Source organism: Ananas comosus, linkage group 10, assembly GCF_001540865.1.
Source record: "Ananas comosus cultivar F153 linkage group 10, ASM154086v1, whole genome shotgun sequence".
Lineage (NCBI taxonomy): Eukaryota > Viridiplantae > Streptophyta > Magnoliopsida > Poales > Bromeliaceae > Ananas > Ananas comosus.
In genome coordinates, this window is record NC_033630.1 from 11300748 (window position 1) to 11321697 (window position 20950).

Sequence of the window (20950 nt, forward strand, 5' to 3'; positions counted from 1 at the left end):
CATTAATATATTATGAATAAATTATAGAAAATAAATTATTACATAAAATAAATTATTATATATAATAAAATAATATATATTATTTTAAATTAGATTCTTACATTTTATATTATATTATAAATTACTATATGAAATAATTTTATAAATAATTTTATATAAAATATACTAATATAAATTAATTATTTTATTTTTAAAAATATATTTGTTGTTCTAGACTTTTTATCCAAACGCTATTAAGGATATCCTCTAGAATATCCTCGAATGCATCCAAACACAAATTTACAATTGTTCTATCTTGTACCGGAATATTCCCTGTTCTCGGGAACAACAAAAGTTGTTCTCCAAAATTTAGTTCTCCAACCAAACGCAGCCTAACAGTATAACATTGCAACTAGTACTTTTTATCATTCAATCGAACAAAGAGTAAAACCTAATTATATTGTTCTATTATGCCCCGAGAGTGTAAATTTGGAACGAATCTATGTCAACTTTCGCAAGAACCAAAGCCGGAACAACATTAGAAAACTCAGTTGCGACCTAACTGTATAACGTTTCAACAAGTAGTTTTTCTCATTCTATCGAACAAAGAGTAAAACCTTATTAAATTGTTCTATTATGCCCCGAGAGTGTAAATTTGGAACAAATCGATGTCAACTTTCGCAAGAACCAAAACCGGAACAACATTAGACAACTCAGTTTCGACCTAACAGTATAACGTTGCAACAAGTAGTTTTTCTCATTCTATCGAACAAAGAGTAAAACCTAATTAAATTGTTCTATTATACCCCGAGAGTGTAANGAGTGCCCTGCGAGCGAGAGCGAGAGAAAGAGAAAGGGGAGAGCGCGAGATGACGAGAGAGGAGACGAGAGAGGCGCGAGATCAAGAGAGAGGCGAGGGAGCGAGCGGGACCGAGAGAGCGAGCGGGACCGAGAAGGAGGTGAAGGGGAGAGAGAGAGAAAGAGATGTGTAGTAGGGTTTAGCTTTAGGAAGAAAAAATAAAAGGGGAGTGAAGTTAGCTGCTACTGTGCTAGTGATCTAATAATAGCCGTTGGATCATACGGGTGTAGGATATACACCTTTCTATAGGAGTACAGGTAGACTTTTCCTTAAAAAAATGAAACTAAATAAAAATATTTTACTAAATGCAAATAAACCGAATGAAACCAGCTTAATTATTTTGGTTTTTGGTTCATGTCTCTAATTCGATTTAATTCGGTTTTCTAAGAAACTATAAAAAAATCAAATCAAATCAAACCGAACCGACCAATGCTCACCCAAATGTTATTTTAAAATAGTACTGTTCGGAGAAGCATTATTTTATCAAAAAAAAATTATATAGATAGCTCAGGAAAATCTATGGGAAAACTTCAAAAACCCCCCATGTGGTTTCGTAGTTTCTCACTTTGCCCTCCTGTGATTTAAAATGTATCAATTTGTCCCCCTATGGTTTCTTTTTTCTCTTTTTCTTATCAATTTCATTATTTTTTTTCTTAAATCAGTGATAAAGTTAATTTAAAGGATACTAAAGTGAATATTTGATAAATCCAGATGGGTATTTGAAGTTTTTTGTATATAATTTAATGAAATATTAACGAAAAAGTTATCGAAAAGATAAAAACAATACCACAGGGGGGCAATTTGATACATTTTAAACCACAGGGGGGCAAAGTAAAAAACTATGAAACCACATGGGTTTTTTTTTTGAAGTTTTCCCAAAATCTATTGCACAACAACAAAATTCATGAGCTTCAATCTTACTTTTTTTTCCTCCATATTTTGTTCTTTAGTTATGGATTTTAATATTTAGGAACATGATTTACTGACTAACTGGTATTTAAGCTTGGTGAATTGATTTATGTATTTTCTCTCTTTCGCATTCATAGGTTCGAAAACGGACTCCTCATTTTCTCTTATTTTGTTTTGATTTTTTTTTTTCGCTTGATCTTTTATATATGAAAATGTGTTTTATTTTTCTTATCAAAATTATTCAATATTGTATTCAAGCTCTAATTTTTCGAAAAACTTCAAAAAACTCCCATGTGGTTTCGTAGTTTCTCACTTTGCCCCCCGTAGTTTAAAATGTATCAAATTGCCCCCCTGTGGTTTCGTTTTTATCTTTTCGATAGCTTTTTCGTTAATATTTCATTAAATTATATACAAAAAACTTCAGATATCCATCTAGATTTATTCAAATATTCACTTTAGTACCCTTTAATTTTAACTTTATCACTGATTTAAGAAAAAAAAATAATAAAATTGATAAAAAAAAGAGAAAAAAGAAACCATAAGGCTGCGTTTGGTTGGAGGGATATCCCAGAACAAGGCGGGATATCCCTCCAAACACAATGCATTTTGGAACAACCGGGTTGTTCCCGGAACAACCCGTTAAGCCGGGAACAACCCGGTAAGCTTGCCGGAACAAGAGATTTGGGCTTTTTTTTTTCTTTTTTTTTTTTTTCTGGCCTTTTAATTTTTTATACTTTATTTTAATTAATTTCAAATAAATTAAATGAATGCTCAAATTTAATAAATAAATATATTAATATAAATATTATTTTTATGATAATATATTTATACTTAAATTTTATTATATAATATAAATTAATTAAATTTGATATATATTTTATTTTATTAAGTTTTATCATTTATATATTAATATTTAATTATTTTATTTTATATTAAGTATTATATACATAAAATCATTTTATCATATTATATATATATATATATATATATATATATATATATATATATATATATATTAATTGTATTGAAATTTTATACTTAATTTTTAGGGTAATATATTTATACTTAAATTTTATTATATAATATAAATTAATTAAATTTGATATATTTTTTATTTTATTAAACTCTATCATTTATACTTTAATATTTAATTATATATATATTTTTTATTTGTATTAAAATTTATACTAATTATTAATTAAAAATATAGGGATATTGTTAGTATTATACTTTATTCATTAATATATTATGAATAAATTATAGAAAATAAATTATTACATAAAATAAATTATTATATATAATAAAATAATATATATTATTTTAAATTAGATTCTTACATAAAATATTATATTATAAATTACTATATGAAATAATTTTATAAATAATTTTATATAAAATATACTAATATAAATTAATTATTTTATTTTTAAAAATATATTTAGACGTTGTTTTAGACTTTTTATCCAAACGCTATTAAGGATATCCTCTAGAATATCCTCGAATGCATCCAAACACAAATTTACAATTGTTCTATCTTGTATCGGAATATTCCCTGTTCTCGAGAACAACAAAAGTTGTTCTCCAAAATTTAGTTCTCCAACCAAACGCAGCCTAAGGGAACAAATTGATACATGTTGAATCACAGGAGGGCGAAGTGAAAAGCTACGAAACCACAGGGGGTATTTTGAAGTTTTTCCCTAATTTTTGAATAAACAACCCTCCTTTAAAAAAACAAAAAAAAAAAAAACTCGGTGCGCTTTGATGTAATGAATGAGCACATTAATTTGCAAAGGTCACACAACCAATCAAAAGCAGCCACGTATATACCAAACCAATAACAAGACGCCACGTCACCCAATCTCCTGTAAAAAAAAAGAAGCACATTCCAAACACACTACGCACGCGTTGAACAAAAAAATTTTGTGGGGACGACAATCCTATGGCGAGGCTTCCATCCACCGTCCATTACGCTTTGAAATTCGTGCCACTCTATTTGATGGACGGTGGATGAAATGCTCTCACCGTGCGGATCCTCCACACCAAATTTTTGTTCCGCTGAACAAAAAAAATTTTGTGGGGACGACAATCCTATGCCGAGGCTTCCATCCGCCGTGCATTACGCTTTGAAATTCGTGCCGCTTTGTTTGATGGACGGTGGATGAAATGCTCTCACCGTGCGGATGATCCCCACCAATTTTTTGTTCCCTACGGATTCCTCCTCTCACCTTCTCTCTCTCCCTCTCGCTCTCTCTTTCTCTCTCTATAAATATATATCTCTCCCGCGCACTCTTTTTCCCGCCGCCATTTGGACGGAATCGAGCGTCGGATGCAATGGACCCGAAACCCCCGACGACGACGACGACGACGACGAAGCTCGCCTACTTCGACGACATGCGCGCCCTCCGCTCCTCCGCCCTCCTCCTCGCCCTTCTCCAGGTTCCCTCCCTAACCCCCCCTCTCTCTCGAAACCCTAAACCCTAATCAAACTCCTAGATTGGGCTAAAACCCTAGCTGCTTTGTGCGATCCAAGGTGGATGATGGGCGCCTCGCGGCGATCCTCGACGCCACGATCTTCCACCCCCAGGGCGGCGGCCAACCGGCCGATACCGGATTCATCATCGCGGCCGCCGCCGCCGACGACGACGATGGTGGAGGATGCGGCGCCAAGTTCGTTGTCGAGGATGTTAGATTGAAGGAGGGAGTGGTTAGTAACCTAATCCCTAATCTCTCTCGCAGTTCTTAAGCTACATTTTCATATGTATCCGTCCGAAGATTTGGAATTGTGGATTTATCCCTTGTAGGGTTTGCATAGAATGACGCAAAAAGTAACTATAAAAATATTAGAAATGGAAAATGACGTTAGATATATTTAAAGAAGATATTTATTCAAGAGTTGAATGGTCATTTTATTCAACTTTTGAGAGATATACTTGTGGAGTAAAATTTGAAAATATTTGGCAAGTGCGTGCCAACCTTTGTATGTTTTCCTATTTTTGGTCTCCAATATATATATATTTTTGGAGGGTTTTTTTTTTTTTTAATTTGAAATTCATAAATTTAAATTTTAAATTATTGTGAATTAAATTTTAAAATTCACAACTAGATTTTCAATTCAAATTTTGATTTTAAATTTAGTTTTATTTAAAATTTCAAATTCAAATTCAAATTTTGTACCTAATTTTAGATTAAAATTCAAAATTTTAATTTTGAATTCAAAATTCAAAATGTGAATTTGAATTTAGATTTTAACTTCAAATTTAAATTTAACATTAAAATTTAATTCCAAATTTAAATTTAAATTTGAATTTCAGATTTTAATTTTAATTTTAAATTTACTCTTGAGTATCACTGGACATTCTATTAAAACCTCCCTAACAGCTTCTAAGTAGAACCAAAAGCTTATGTTTTTGGACCAAAAAGAGTCTTATGTCAGCTTCTTGCTGTTGCAGAAGCTCCAGGTTTATTTATTTCATTTGGATTCCATAGCAGCAAAAACAAACTTTCCCCACAAAGAGATGTAATTAGATATCTACAGGGCCCTTGTGCTAAATTTGGGAGTAATATCGAACATGAAAATGAAACTCATCATGCTTTAGCTGAGTGATTACTATAGCTAGGAATAGTGAATTATGCCTTTGACAATATGGCAATTTAGTAGAACATTAATATATGATTAGGAAATCTTATTGTCTCACGTGTTGAGAGTATTAGTTAGAAGCTGACCTTTATTTACTTGCACTATGCAGTTGATTCCTGAGTATAACTGGACATCAAGATCTCAGATCTGTGATAATTTTTGCTATTTTGTTTAGGTTTTTCATTATGGGAAATTTGAGGATAGTGAAGATGAATGCCAATCTAAACTCAGAGAGGGTCAGAAAGTTAGCTTGCACATTGATGCACAAAGGCGCGAAATCAATTCCAGGTATAGAATTCTCTGTAAGTAGCACACTTAAAAAATCTAATCTTTTAATATATGGGTGTATTATTGGTAGATATGCTTCTTTTCTCCAAAGAGTTACCTACCCACTACATAAATTAATCATAGGTAACTTTGTATATTGCCGAAGTAACCTATGGTAGATTTACTTTTAACTACCACATTTCCATATGCTGTCTGACCATGATCATCTTGTAGCCTCGAGCTTAATCCACTCTTACATCCTCTTTTTTTTTTTTTTAAGGAAAAGAAAAATGTAGTCAATAAAGCGTCTAGTTCTAGATTCCCTCTAATGTGTTGTATGATCCTAATTGTTGTCCACTTGATATGCGAAATATGGGGTGAAACTCTATAAACAAAAGCATCTAAAACATTTTTGTTTTGATTGATGTTGATTTGAAGCTGTAATCCATAACGATAGGATCTCAGCTTCATTTCAAACCATTCTAATTGAGGCTTAGTTTTAAAGTGCCGACCTACATTGCTGGGTCTAGCTTCTGAGGTCAAAGTTAATACGCTTACGGATCATATTTATTGTTGCTCGTCATTTTATGATCTTTCATGCAGACAACGATCTGCACTTTATTCATTATCTTGATTGAAGTCTAAACATCACTTAGTATAGAACATTGCAAAAATTGAGTTTTAGTTCTTTACTTTTCGTACATTTTGGATACTTTTTGAGAGACGCTTGAAAGTAAAACGGGTTAATTGTACAAATAGTCCGCAACCTTACTTGGTTTACTATTTTGATCACCAAACTTTTTTTTCTGATTTTGTAATCGAGTCTCTAACCTGTAGTATTTGTTTCAATTACAGCCCTGCAAAAATGCAGTTAACAATAATGGAAATTGCCACGTGGCAAGATTTGATGTTGACCAAAACTCAGAAATTCTAAGGGACTCGCCGAAGCTGAGACTGTACCCTGTTTTCTTGAATCTTTGAGAGCCATAGCAGTGTTTTTCAGCTAGAATGTGCCAAAATATTGTTCAGCTTTTTTAGATTATACTAAGAAATTATTTACATCCTGATATTTTTAGGGCCGTTAGTCTCTATGTAATGCGATGCAATTATGACAACTAGCCATAGCTCTGGTGGCATGAAAGAAGTACTAGCACTGTTACTTCCTTATTTCTTTATGACAAAATAATGATCTGGCTCATGATATTATGAACTGAAATTTCAGCTTAGGACTTTGTTTGAATAATTGATGGGAAAGAGTTCTGTTAGAGAAAGAAGCCTCTGATAACATGGGGCCACAATATGCCATGAAATTCATTGTAAAATTGACAGTTCGTACTGTAATCAAGTATGTTATAGTTCCTATCTGTTGAATTGAAATGCCAGAGCTACTAAGAGCTGCTAAGGCTGTGTCAGTATATTCAAGTACTGCTTTTGTTGTGCGTGCCTTTAATCTAGGCTATGCGTTCTCTCTAATAAAGGACTTCTTCCTGAAAGCAACTAGCACTGTCACATTCGATGGTTGGAGGGGGGAAGCTTGTTTATTTTTGAACTTGTCTACTTGCATATGGTGTTTTCAACGATTGTCTATCTCTTTATGCTGTAGGCTTCACTCCGCAGGCCATTTGTTGGATATATGCATGCAAAATGTCGGCTTGTCTCATCTAGAACCTGGAAAATGTTATCATTTTCCTGATGGGTATGACATCAGGACCTTGACTTTGTCTTCTTATACTTTGTTTTCTCATCTAATTTACACTGGTTGTTCACTGTATGGAAGTTATTCTATTTCTATGGAGGTATTTGTATGCCCTAACCATCAATCTATTAGAAAGACTGTATAGTAATATGTACAGAATCGGATGTGGGAAAACAGTATGTTGTGATTGTTGCATGTAAATTAAGTTGCTAAGTTGCAGCAATTTAAGGCTGTTATGATTATTAGGACTCACTAGAGCCTTTTCACAAGTCAAATATCCTAATTTGACCGCATTTTGATCTTTTATTCCTCACTATGTTTGTCTGATTTATCTGTCAACATTGTAGTTCTTCTCTATAGAAATTCTCAGAAGTCTGATTAAGTAGAATAATGGTTTTTGTCTCTCTCAAACTGTTTACTTTTTACATCACGTTATTACAGTTTACCACCCACTTCCAGGTATTTCAGTTCAAAAGATATATTGTGACATAAGCTATGGTTGATGCTTGATGACTCTATGATGATTGATAGTTTTGTTTCATATCTTAATTTTCTGTGACACTTTGTTTTTGTTAACTCATTTTTCTGATTCATAATCTCCTCTGTGCGTCTTGACCATATTTCTCTCTTAGACACATATTTTAGATCTAAGCAGTTTTTAAATATCTGATTTGGGACAATTGGATAAAACTTATAAGACTTCGACTGTGGCAGACCCTTTGTGGAGTACAAAGGAGTAATTCCGCCAGATCAATTACAAAACAAGCAACATGAATTGGAAAGAGAGGCTAATTCATTAATTTCTAGGGGTGGAAAGGTCAGCCTTGAAAATGCCATATTGTTACTCCTCACTTTTACTAGATATTTTGTATCTATGTCTCGTTAAACCAACTAACTGGTGGAGCATATATTTGTAGGTATCAGCTTCTATATTATCATACGAGGAGGCTGTCCAATGGTGTGGTGGTTCTCTGCCTAGCTACATTTCAAAGGTCGGTATAATATTCAACTGAAGTAAACTAAACTTTGTTTTCTTCTGGTGAAAATTTAGGGAGACCCACTCCACCATAGCCCATTTTGAAATAGACCGCCAGAGTCTGTCATATTTCGATAAATTATTTCAGTCATTTTAATTGAAGATTTTGTTAAAATTGATGGCTTCATTAGCTTAATTGCATTCAAATTTAAATCTGAACAAAATAAACTCAATCAGATGCTATTTCACTTGATTCTTACACTAAATATGACAGAGTGACCAGTCTAATTAACCAAAGCAATTGGTCCGTTTATTTATTTAAGCAAATTGGATGGTTAGTTTCGTTAGACTTCAAAACATCACTAACACTACTATTAAGTCAATTCTTCATGATATAAAAAGGTGAGAAAAGGGATGTATGTCTATAGCCTATGTCCTCAGGGAAATCCTTAATGAAATTATGGAGCATAGAAAGATACTTTTGTAAAAGATATGGAGCTAAATTAGGAAAGGAGTCATCAACCTATTAGTAAAGTGGAGTCATAGTCTATGAGAATTATCAAGTTATTGAAACCTAACGGGCTGTAGGCATACCTATACAGACTGATTGTCCTGCCTGTGGATCCATTGAATGCCCAAAGTATTGTGATATAACTAGTCACCCTAGGAATCATCGGGTGTTTGTCACAAGTCCTTTTCACAAGGCCACTTCTTAAAGTTGTGGATCAGCAATGAACTGTAGTAGGTGGTAATGGATGTTGGTAACCCCTTTTTCGAATAATTGTTAGAATTACTAGCAACACCAAACATGAATCGTATTCAGTTAGTTGCTACTCTTTTCGAATTTATTAAGCTTTTCTATTGATTCTTATTTTTTTTGTCATGTTTTATGAAATTATTTTAGGATAGCACTCCACGTATTGTGAAGTTTGGTGACCACCGTGGATGCCCTTGTGGAGGGACTCATGTTGCTGATATTGCCGATATTAAAAACTTAAAGGTAATTATGAGTTGTTAAAGTATTGCTAGCAATGTCAGTATAAGTAGTTTAAAAGGAATGAGGTACATTACATTTTCTTATATTTATTTATTTTTCTCTCCTTGTCCAAGTTGTAGGATGTGATTGTTTCTCCATTACCTACCAACTAATTATGCTTAACTCATTCTTGAGCTGTATTAGGTAGAAAGATCCTTCGTAAGACAGAGTTATCAAGTTTGAAGAGAAAAAATTCTTCAAGAATAGAAATACTGGCTTGTTTTTTATTTACTTGAAGAATGGATCTTGTTGAATATAAATATTAAAACGCGTCTGATAGCTTACACTTTTGGAGATAAAACGGCTATGTCAAATTACTTTAACATGGTACCAGAGAAGAATGTCCCGATTTCCAAGTCTTGCCAGACTCCTTGCTTCATTTAAATTCTTTCCAAATCTTTAAAATCCATGTCTTAAGCTTATCAAAAAGTCTCAAGCCTAGATATTAGTGGGGGTGTTGAATATAAATATCAAAAACGTCATTCTTTGACAGCTTAAGCTTTTGGAGAGTAATGGGTGTTTCTTATTTTTTAACAGATGTAACCTAATTAGATACTACCATCTTGGCTTGCATCATCATTAAAATTTCAGAAGATCTATACTTGTCTGACATTGTGTCAAGTAATTGGAGGAATTAATCAGCTTGAGATTTGAGCTGCTGTGTAAAATCAGAAGTGGCATTCAATGATTAGGTCTGCAGTTATAATCTGTAATTTTATCCATACCACTTTTGGTTGGTAACTATAATTGTTACACGACTGTGGAAGTTAAAAAACCTTTGAGGTCTGCCACATTTATAGTAAATTAGCCTTATTTTTGTAATCATTCAATACCTATTTTTATTCATATATAGCTATTGTCAGTTTGTTATTACCTGCTGCTTGTTGGGCTTTTAGTAGAGCTTCTTTCCTGTTTTGTAAGCTTCATGTTCCACCTAGGTTAAGTTCATCAGGAAAGGGAAGCCGCTCGAGGCAATGGGAGCATCAACTTCTCCCTTCTATTTTTATTCACTAGTCACTCGTGTAATTCAGTTCTAGAACTATGAACACGATTATTTGTGTGAACATGATATTATCTAGGATTGAAGATTGAAAGATAGGAGTTTGATATTGATTCTTGTAGTTCACTAGTCACTTGCATAAGTCAGTTCTAGAACTATGAACACAGTTATTTGTGTGAACACGATATTATCTAGGATTGAAGATTGAAAAATAAAAGACTTCGAGTCTATCTGTTTTTCTTTTTTTCTTTTCTCAAGGTCTCTCTGCTATCTCCACACTATCTTCTCTCTTCCCCTTTCCAAACTCTGCTCGTAATCTCCATCTTGTCGATCCTTTAACTGTTCGCTTTTCGCTGGTGTATTGTTGTTAAGAAGAGGGATTCATTGTTGAAGCCATTTCCTCGTTAATATGTTCGATTCATCCTCATTGTTTCCCAGCTTGATATTTCGCACAAGGCTTGTTAATGCACGAGTCATTTTGCACCAGTGCAATCTTTTGTTTTCTATTTGGAAGAAATTCGAGTAAGGGCTCTGATAAAAGACTACACTAGTATATGGTTTTCCTTTTAGGAAGATCCTGTGAAATTTCATGGTGCTCAAGAATGCTCTTCTTCTCGATTTTGTCCTTATTTTCTTATTATCTATTCTACTACTAGAAGTTTGTATCAACTCATTAATATCTTTTAAACCTTTCTTTAACCTGTTATATTTCAGGTCACTCAAATTCGGATGAAGAAAGGCCTTACCAAAGTCTTTTATAGTATCAGCACTTGAAGATTGCTGCCGAACTTCATCCTTACGAATTGCTACAACCATCAACAGTAAGTTTTACAGTTTTTCAATTATAATTTCATCTCATTGTGGCATTACACTCCTCTTGAATAATTTATTGTATATGTACAAAAAAGTTTTATGGTCACGATGTTAAAGGGTTTGAATTGACGATTAATATCTCATGTATGTCTTTGTCTATGTTGCGATAATCAATAAAAAGCTTCATGAACTTATTTATAATTGATAGCTATATTTTAGATTTTCCGAAACTAGTTTTTTTTAATCTTTTGAACTCATTTAAGTATCTTCGGTGGTGTGCTCCTTCAGTTGACCCGTTCGTCAGTGTCGAAAGAAGCTAACCTGTGATTCGATGCTGTTAATGATGTTTTTAAACTATAATAATAATACAATAATAAAATCTTTTATGGTGGTTCATGATATAAACACCATTGCACTTTCTCTCTAGGGTAGGGTTACACTTAGATAGGTCAACATTTGTCTTTAAAGCATTTTAAAAACTAGGAACATTCCAATGTCTAGCTGTGATGGTAACATGGTGAAAATTGTAACAGCATGGCCCAGTTCCTCTGCTGTTAAAGATGCATTATTTATACTCACAAACTTCGTAGTTCTGTTTCTTCATATTGTCAATATCCTTGGTTTTACATCGGTTTGTTTGGCGGTCTTGTTTTTGCTGTGTTTCTATTATTAAGTGAATATGAGCTCCTGATAAACTTTGCGAAGTCAACCATGGAGCACCCATCGGGTGATTTTGATGGATCGATTTGAAAAAAGTCCCGCCATCTTGGACTGACGATCACACGAGAAAAAACAACAAATTCTATCATCATTATCGAGGTTGCTAATTTTGTATTGCAAGAGATTCTTGTATGTTGGAAGAAATTTCTCCATCACTGCTTCAACGGGAAGTTAAAAGGAAATGCACAGACACTTTCATGGAGTCATGACAGTAACTTTTTGGCTTATCCACCGGCTAAGAACACGGTTGCATGCATGTTGTGAATGTGTGGGTGCAGTTAGAAGCGCAATTTGGTTGAGTGAGTACTTTCTCCTCAACGAGTTTTCATTAAGACAGTTTGGTAAGCCGTACGATTCATTTCGTTTGTGATTCGGCACCGTTTGGTAATGGAATTAGCTGGAGGATTAGCTCTTATCCTCCAGCTAATCCCCAAACAAGTTTCAAGGTGGTGGGAACAACAGTTCCCACCACCATCGGGATAAGGGAAGGGGGTGGGGAACAACTGTTCCCACCCCCCCTTGTGTCATATGTGTTCTGTGAGTGAAAATTTTTCAAATTACCCTCCTTATCCCCTTCTCCCCATTTTCGAAGCAAGGAAAGATCCCTCTCTCTCTTGGTCACAGAGCTCCTGCGGCTGGTTCCTCTCCTTCCACCTCACCGAGCACCGCTTGTTGTTCCCACCTCACCTCTCTCTCCACCTCACCTCACCACTTGTTGTTTCCTCTCTCTCCATCTCACCTCACCGAGCTCCCTCTCCCCTGCACCGGGTTCTTCTCTCTGCACCTCTCCATCCCGTGAGTCCGCTCCCTCCCTTCACCTCCGGCCGACGGAGCCTGTGGTTTCCGCGAAGCTTGTGGGTTTGCGAAACCCTTGTCGCGAGATCACTTGTTGCGGATATTGATTTATTTATTATTGTATCAGTTACAAAATATTCGGTACAAAATAATCGTATTATTTTACGTACATATGAATAGAAAAAGAATATAACTTAGGAATCCTACAACTCACCCTTTTCTTTTTCTCAGTAGGGGTAATTAGGTAATTTTAACATTTCACTAACCCATTATCCTCTTATTCCCAAATACTATCCAAACACTTTTTTCCTTATCCCTCCTTATACCTATCCTAATATCTATTTTCATCCAAACACAAAATTACTTTTATCCGCATACTTGTACCTATCCCTAGAACAGCTAGTTCTTGCTTATCTCCGAACCAAACGGTACATTAAAGAACCGTTTCAATCTTATGAAGGTTTTCTATCTAAACTTCAAGGCCATATTGAATGGCGGATTTAGAAAGCTCAATAAGGTTGAATGGGAAGCCTCTCATTCAAGTTTTTTCCTGCAGTTACGCGCTTCGTCGAAACCATTCAATGACTTCAATGGCACTTTGCCAACATTAGCCACAGCTATCTGTCTTACTTACGGGGAAAAGGTTTTATCCTCCATGCTTCATTTCCGCATGAATCATTCATTTTGGGCGAAGCAACTAGAACTATGGAAGCATTCTTCCCCACGATTCGAACATCACCTTCAATTTCGCAGAGATTTGATCTTACCATTAGAAACATTGTGCATCTATTTTCTCTCGGGCTTCAGATCTTCTCGTTTCTCATTTTCAAATAAGAGAGAGGGAGAGGGAGAGAGAGTTGTAGCATGTTCCCGGACAAAAATCTCTCCTTTTAAAACTGAAACAAATACTGCATGCCAAGTGATTATCAACCATTTTCGGGAAGTACAGAGCACAGCCACTACTGTGCAAAGCTAAAATGTGCAGTTCAAGTGCTTCTAAAAAAGTGGCAGGTGCTTCACGAGTGCGTTTACATCCACTGGATAAGTTGAGAAAGTGAAAAAAAGAGAGAGAACAAGAAATGTTGGTTGAAAAGTTGTGACGATAATGTCGAGCCCTCAAGCTGCCGGAGCCTCCGCCATTTCCTGCTCGACAGGGGTAGTTTGAACAGGGTAATACTTGTAGTGCAGCTCACCGACATCGTCTCCCGACAGCTTCTTCCACCCATCAGGTCCAACATGATAAACTACAAACAAACAAAAAAAAAAAAAAAAAGGAAAGTAAAAAAGGATTAGAGCAATCAATTTACCATTTGTGAGAAGAGATGGGGTTAGAAATTTGGTCGCAAAATTTGACCCGAATTCTAATTTCATCCTGATAGTTTAAGAAGTTGTAATTATTGAGTCCCAAAATCTGCTCTGCACAACAAACGAAATCCTTGCTTTAATCTACAGTCTGAAAAAGTGCCTAGGTAGCACAACAATTAGGTTTCTTTGTAAAATTGAAACTCTGAGAAAGAAATCAAAGCCAAGTTCAAACTTGCTGAACGAAACGAAATTGAAATCAAGCTCAAACTTTGGATTGGAACTTCAAGGATGAAATTTCAAACTGAGGCCCAACCATCTTAGGGTCCAAATTGTTGCAATTCAAATTCTGAGCAGAAAATTGAAACAGTGGTCAAACTTCAGGATGTTATTTCTTCACGGAGTAATTAGCAAGTAGCCCTAAACATGAAAACTAGTATATATAATACATGGATCACATACAAATGAGCAGAGGACCAAGTCAAATAGTCTAGATCGAGTACAACAACATGTATGCCCAAGACGGATGTTATATAAGTGATTTTAGCGAGTAGAAAGGTATCCAAGTGCACATGCCTTTACAGTTATTCTAGCTTAACTGTATATAGAAATAATGGATGAGCGATAGAAAAGCACATACCACTAACAACACCACCACTTGCTCCATCACGGAATGTGGCGTGATAAATAGCCCTACGTGCCAGCTCAGCAGCTTCCTCGACTGACATGTCGAAGCGGTAGCTGATAAAGTAACACACCGTAGGTAAGTCGAGGAACATTCGATCGTATATAAAACAAGGGTGAGAAAGTCAGTAAAAATTCAACTTCCTACCCATTATCCAGGACACCGTAAGCATATGGCGATCCAGACCCTACAGAAAACCTGTTCCCCTTGAGCCTCCCTCCTTCGCTGTCCACGTAATATAATCCAGGTCCCTGAGAAAGTAAGAAAAAATAAAGAGGTTTTATTAGCCACACAACTTTGGAAAGAAAACAAAAAAATTGGGTTAATTACAAAATTGGCCCTGAAGTTTGGTCCATCATTTCAATCATTCTTTTTTAGTAGTATCTTTTTAGTCTCTGAAATTTGTTCTATGTCAAAACTAATTCTTCTGCTAGTCTCTGCCTTCTAGAAAAGCACCGTCTTTACATCACTGTTAAAATTGAATCATTGTTAAAATTGAAGCGACAAAATACTGCTATGTTAGCATACTCTCATCGATGCTGATGTGGAGTCCTTTTATTCCTGAGGTGGACGAATGTCGCTAAGGACAAGACTAATTAATACGCAAGGGAAACTTAGGAGACAAAATTGTTAAAAACTTTTTAGGACATAATTGAAGCTGGGGTCAAACTTCAAGGACTAAATTTCTAAGTAATCCAAAAGGCTCTGTAGAAATGTAAGACTTCACCTGAACAGTAGCACATTTTGATATTGCTACATGAACTTTAAAAAGTTTGATTTTACCACCTCACATTTCGTTCGTTTTGATTTTTGAAAATTTCTTCCGAAAAAGAACTTGTCAAACTCCATCAGAATTTAAGGGATGTTATTAAAAAATTGTGTGGAATATTTTATCAAATAGCAGAATATTAATTTAGATTACAGAATATCCGGTTAAAAAAGTAAAAAATACTGTTAAATTCTGATTTGACACGCTAAACACGTCATAAGATTAAGCAGTAAAATAAAAAAAAAATTTTGAAGTTCATATGCCTGTTTTGAAATGCAGCATAGTTCAGATAAAGATCTATTCATTTATATAGAAGTTTTCTATTCAAGTCAACAAGCACCTTTTCATCCCATCCAGCAATCATGGTACCAATTGAGAGGCCCATCCCTCGATATGAAAAGAGAATATTTGCCAACAGCTTTGAAGCGCCTGTAACCGAGATCCTTCGCTTGTTCGCCAGTTCATGTAGACGGCACTATAAAAGAGGGAGAAGTCATAGAAGATCACGAAAATTATGCAGAATCATTTTATTAGAGTTCGCAAAAGCACACAGAAGTAATAGCACATCCCCATAAAGTATCCTTTTTTATAAGCAAATGTAACCTTGATTCCCAAGTTCCGATGCCAAAATTGGCAATCAGCAGCTCCTCCAGCCATTGTTCCAAGCATGTAAGGATTGATCTCAATGATTTTCTTCACGCTTTGAGAGGCTGGGTTCAAAGAGGAGCGAGAATGAGAATGAGAGCCAATAATGTTACGATCAGGTGCAAACAAAAATTCTTCTGTTGTTCAAGTTGAAATGTTTGGTCCACAAAGCAAATCACCTTTTCTCTTGAGGAAGGTCAGAAGCTACTGCTCTAAACTGTTCTTAATTCAGGAACAAATCATGACAAACCTTAACACAGTAAGAGAAATGACAAAGTTGGGAAGGGACTATTTCAACACTCCCATTGTTTGCGGTGGTTTCTCCGTACAATTTTGATCTGTTAAAGGATGCGGCATTAAAACCCTAGTAGGAGAGGGCGAGAGCTTACATATGTATCCTCCCATGCTAGCCCTAGAATCCGCGGCGACGATGACGCCCTCCTTGAAGATGAAGGCGAGCGTCGTCGTCCCCTTCGCGTGCTTCAGCGTCTCCTTCGCGTTCTTCTGAAACCCATCGAACTGCTCCCAAGCAAAACCCCCCAAGAATCGGCAAGAAAACGAATTAGGGCAAAGATCGGAGGGAGGAAACCCTAGAGAGGTGGAGGAAGTAAGGAGAGGAGGATCGGATTCGACTCACGTCGTCGCAGGATGGGAGATCGAAGGAGGGGGCGGCGGGGAATACGCCGTCGCCGCCGATGGAGGGGATCAGCGCCGCGGAAGAGTCGAGCGCGGTGGTGTCGAGCTTCATCTTCGTTGTAACCAGCGCGTCAATGGCGAGTGTCAATGGCGAGAGCGAGAGAGAGAGAGAGAGAGAGAGAGAGAGAGAGAGGGGTCGAGTATGCTATAAAGAGGAAGAGGGAGGAGGCTTGGAAGAAAACAAATGGAAGTAGAGGCCAGTAGGCCCACATTTTTTGAGCCATTTCGGGTCAAGGGTCGGCCCGACCCGACCCGGTTGCTAATCCAGGCCAGGTCGTACCGGCCCGTTTACGAAGAGCAGTAGGCCCGGTCTATCCTCTGGCCCGCACTGCACGGGCCGGGCCGGGCCGGGCCAGAAAATCTTCACCTGGTTTTTTTTTTTTAGATTTTTTTTTTCAGAAAAAGAGATAATTTTTTTAAATTATAAATTTGGACTTATAGCTTTTACTTTACACAATTATACCAAACTTTTTGACAACTCTTTTATTAAATATTTTTAATAATTTTTTATTATTTGAAGAGAAATTGATATTTTAAAAAATAATTACAAAAAAAATATAAAGTTTGTATTAATCATATTACATAAAATTTGTATTTTTTTAAAAAAAAAGAGTTTAAATTATAACATTTTGACTTATAGTTTTTAATTTACACAATAATATCCAACATTTATAAATTTTTTTCAAAAAATTTATAAATTTAAAAAAATCACAATAATTGTGGAGAGACTTTGTAAAAAAAAATTGTTGAAAAATATTAAAAATATTTGCAAAGTAAACTTGAGAAGTGAGGGAAAAGAAAATTTAGATTGAAAGTTAGAGAGTGGGTGTAACGACCCAGCCCACTAGCAATAATAACTCGTTGGGCCCAACCACAACCCAAAATGCTTAAGCCCAGTTATTATTACTAGTGTCTAAGTCTCTTATAAACCCAATGACAACCCCATTCCCATCCGATATGGGATTATTGGGGTGTCACAGTGGGAGGAAGTAGGGTTTGTGGAAGAAAATGAATGAAGATGAGCTAATCTCCTATACTATCTATAGTACCGGAGCTCCGGTACTATGGTCTTATTTTCGATCTTAAGGTGTTCAAATCAACGATCCACACCGTTAAAACTAATTTACGGTATTTAAAGTTTTTAGAAATAAAATTTTATATTTTTTCGACATAGTTACTTTATGATCAAACCATTTCAAAATTGTTAATTTTCAACGGCTACTATGACGAGTTTGGAGTTTAACGGTGTAGAAGAATCTAAATTTCTTCAAATTTTGATAGAAAATACTTTAAACTATCTATATTAAGGTTAACATTTTTTATCTTGAACTTAAAAGTCCTATTCTCAAATTTTAAAGATTATTCAATTTCCACCGTCCATTTTGACATAATTTACTTACTAAGTAAACGATGTCGAAAAAAATTAAAATTTTATTCCTAAGAATTTTATATACCCTAGATCAGTTTTAACGGTGCGGATCGCTAATTTGGATACCTTAAGATCAAAAACAAGACTATAGTATCAGAGCTCTGATACTATAGATAGTATTGTAGCCTAATTCGAATGAAAAACTATTTGTCGTGATGAATTTGAATATTTGTAGTGGTATTTTATAGATATAAAAAATATTTGTTAAAAAATATAACAATATTTTTTTGACTAAAATGCCCTCTCTAACGGTCAAATTTTTTAATGATAGTAAGGGCATTGTGGTCATTTTAATAAAAAAAATATCTTTTTTTATTTTTTAAACCCATTTTTTTAAAAATAATAATAATAAAATATTTTTTTAGAAAAAAAAAAAATTCAAAACCCAACCCAACGGCTATTAAGCCGTTGGGCCCACTGTCCAATAAAAGGTGAGCCCTAAAGGCTAGGCCTATAAAAGGCTAGCCTTTTTTAGGCCTGGCTTAACTTTGGACTCAAAAGTTAGCAGGCCGTACCGGCCTGCAGGCCGACCCTTCGGCCCGGTACGGGCCAAGCCCGACACCGGCTGTGCCGTGCCAGGCCGACGGGCTGCAAAAGTTCAGCCCAGTACGGCCCGTAGAGCCGGACCGGGGGGATTCGGGGCGGATTTTTAAAAACCAGAGTCCGAACCTGAACCCGAACCTGACGGATTTTATTTTATATATATATATATATATATATATATCATATATATATATATATTATATATATATATAATAATTAATATGGGCTACTATACTATTCAATAAGTACCAAGCCTTGATACTATTGAGTTTTTGCCGTTGGATTAAAGGATGTGCAGGTTAGGATGATAGTGGTCCTGGTTAAATGAGAGTGGTCCCTAGGTGAGTGGTGTAGGTTGGTTTAATAGTATAATCTAACGGGTGGAAATGATCACAAAGGTAGATCTAACGGTAGAAAACTCATAGTTCAGGCGCTGGTACTATCATAGTTATGTAGGCCGGACTATATATATAATCATAATATAACATTACATATGTATACATATGTATTATGTATACATATGTATACAATGATATATGATATATATATATATTATACTAATATATATATATATATATATATATATATATATATATATATATATATATAATACAAAATAAATTCGAGTTCCGGTCGGGTTAGGATCGGGTTCGGTTCGGGTCGGGTATAATCAAAATTCATATCCGAATCCATATTCGTCGGATTTTTAGTTTTTATATACATATCTGAATCCATATCCATATCCATCGGATATATTCGTTTCATTTGGGTTCGGGTTCGGATAAAATTTCGGATATCCATACCCATTGACATCCCTACCGAGGGGGTCATTTTGCACAGAACTCCACTTGGACTTTTTAGTTCTTCAAATTAGTACTTTCCCATGAGAACATTAAAAAAAGGGAAAACATCAAATACTACCCCTATAGTTTTGCACTTTATCACTTTAGTATCTTATGCTTTAAAATGTATCATTTTAGTAAGTGTGGTTTTATTTTTCTCTTTTTGTTATACTCTTTACTATTTTTTTTTTATTAAATTAGTGAAAACGTTAAAAGTAAAGAGTACGAAAGTGAATATTCTGTAAACTATAGATGGGGTATTTAAAACTTTTGTATATAAGTTAACGAAAAGTTAATAGAAGGGCTAATAAAAAGAGAAAAAGGAAACCACAGGTGTTGGCTTAAATGGGCCAGCATCCTGCCCTGTGGTGGGAGGTCATGTGGGCCGAGTCATGTTCAAAATAACGTGAGGCTGGGTTGGGCCGAGTCATGTTCGAAGTGGCGTGAGGCCAGATGGGCCGAGTCACAATCGAGACCCGTGGGCGCTGTTTCTGTACACTTTAAGTGAATTAGTTGCATATTTCTAACAGCTCGAGCTTTTGGGATTAATGGTTAGCGCCAACGATCCGACAAGTGGTATCAGAGCCAAAGGTCACGGATTCGATTCCTGCATGTTGCAAATATGTGCAGGTGCTTGAGGGGAGATTATTGGCTTAAATGGGCCAGCATCCTGCCCTGTGGTGGGAGGCCATGTGGGCCGAGTCATGTTCGAAATGGCGTGAGGCTAGGTTGGGCCGAGTCATGTTCGAAGTGGCATGAGGCCAGGTGGGCCGAGTCACAATCGAGACCCGTGGGCGCTGTTTCTGTACGCTTTAAGTGAATTGGTTGCATATTTCTAACAATTATTTGAAGTTTACCCTTAAAAAATAGTGAAGGGGAATGTGATAAAAATACTACGTGGACACTTCTATTTGCAGTGTAAATCGCCGTAAAATTATATTTAGTTAGAAATATGAATATGAAGCAATTAAACTTTGAATTTGAATTTCGAGTATTAACCATTCAGCCTTTAGCCAATTGTGCTATATACGGTTTTAAAATTTAGATTTTAAAAATTTATTTTAAATTAGAATTAAAATTTACCAATAGAAAAATACTACCTACATACCTATAGATTAACAAAAATCTTACACCCAATGCACTAAAAGGTTCACAAAATTTTTTAAATTTTTAATAAAAAACTAGAGTGAGAGGACGAGTAAAATAATGAAAACTCTTAGATGTGTAGAAGGGTTTTTTAGTGTAATAGTCTTTTCCTAAACATTTATTCTAAAAATAAGTTTATTAAATTTTTATTTATAAATATAGTCTTATAAAAGCGGTGAATGATTCACCGCTTTTAAAAGCGGTGA

At 35.3% G+C, this 20950-nt stretch overlaps 2 protein-coding genes across 2 annotated transcripts; one reads left to right on the plus strand and one right to left on the minus strand.

Moving 5' to 3' along the window:
• On the plus strand, window positions 3960–11308 carry LOC109716006 (alanine--tRNA ligase). Its single transcript, XM_020241271.1, has 8 exons — window positions 3960–4183; window positions 4278–4451; window positions 5560–5672; window positions 7255–7347; window positions 8062–8164; window positions 8265–8339; window positions 9228–9323; window positions 11074–11308. Exons 1-8 carry the CDS (start codon window positions 4079–4081, stop codon window positions 11131–11133), a joined length of 819 nt encoding a protein of 272 aa, XP_020096860.1. The 5' UTR covers window positions 3960–4078; the 3' UTR covers window positions 11134–11308.
• On the minus strand, window positions 13561–16942 carry LOC109716865 (proteasome subunit beta type-5-like). The gene is made up of 7 exons (XM_020242467.1): window positions 16726–16942; window positions 16478–16607; window positions 16047–16153; window positions 15784–15918; window positions 14822–14925; window positions 14630–14730; window positions 13561–13931 (listed from the first exon to the last, which is right to left on the minus strand). Exons 1-7 carry the CDS (start codon window positions 16834–16836, stop codon window positions 13804–13806), a joined length of 816 nt encoding a protein of 271 aa, XP_020098056.1. The 5' UTR covers window positions 16837–16942; the 3' UTR covers window positions 13561–13803.

Excerpts from the sequence above, each read along its gene's own strand:
- LOC109716006 (XM_020241271.1), top strand. The coding sequence starts at position 4,079 with ATGGACCCGAAACCCCCGACGACGACGACGACGACGACGAAGCTCGCC. Across the intron at positions 8,340-9,227 it reads TGCCTAGCTACATTTCAAAG|GATAGCACTCCACGTATTGT; the intron begins GTCGGTATAATA and ends AAATTATTTTAG. Across the intron at positions 9,324-11,073 it reads CCGATATTAAAAACTTAAAG|GTCACTCAAATTCGGATGAA; the intron begins GTAATTATGAGT and ends GTTATATTTCAG.
- LOC109716865 (XM_020242467.1), bottom strand. The coding sequence starts at position 16,836 with ATGAAGCTCGACACCACCGCGCTCGACTCTTCCGCGGCGCTGATCCCC. Across the intron at positions 15,919-16,046 it reads ATCGGAACTTGGGAATCAAG|TGCCGTCTACATGAACTGGC; the intron begins GTTACATTTGCT and ends CCTCTTTTATAG. Across the intron at positions 13,932-14,629 it reads AAGTGGTGGTGTTGTTAGTG|TTTATCATGTTGGACCTGAT; the intron begins GTATGTGCTTTT and ends GTTTGTTTGTAG.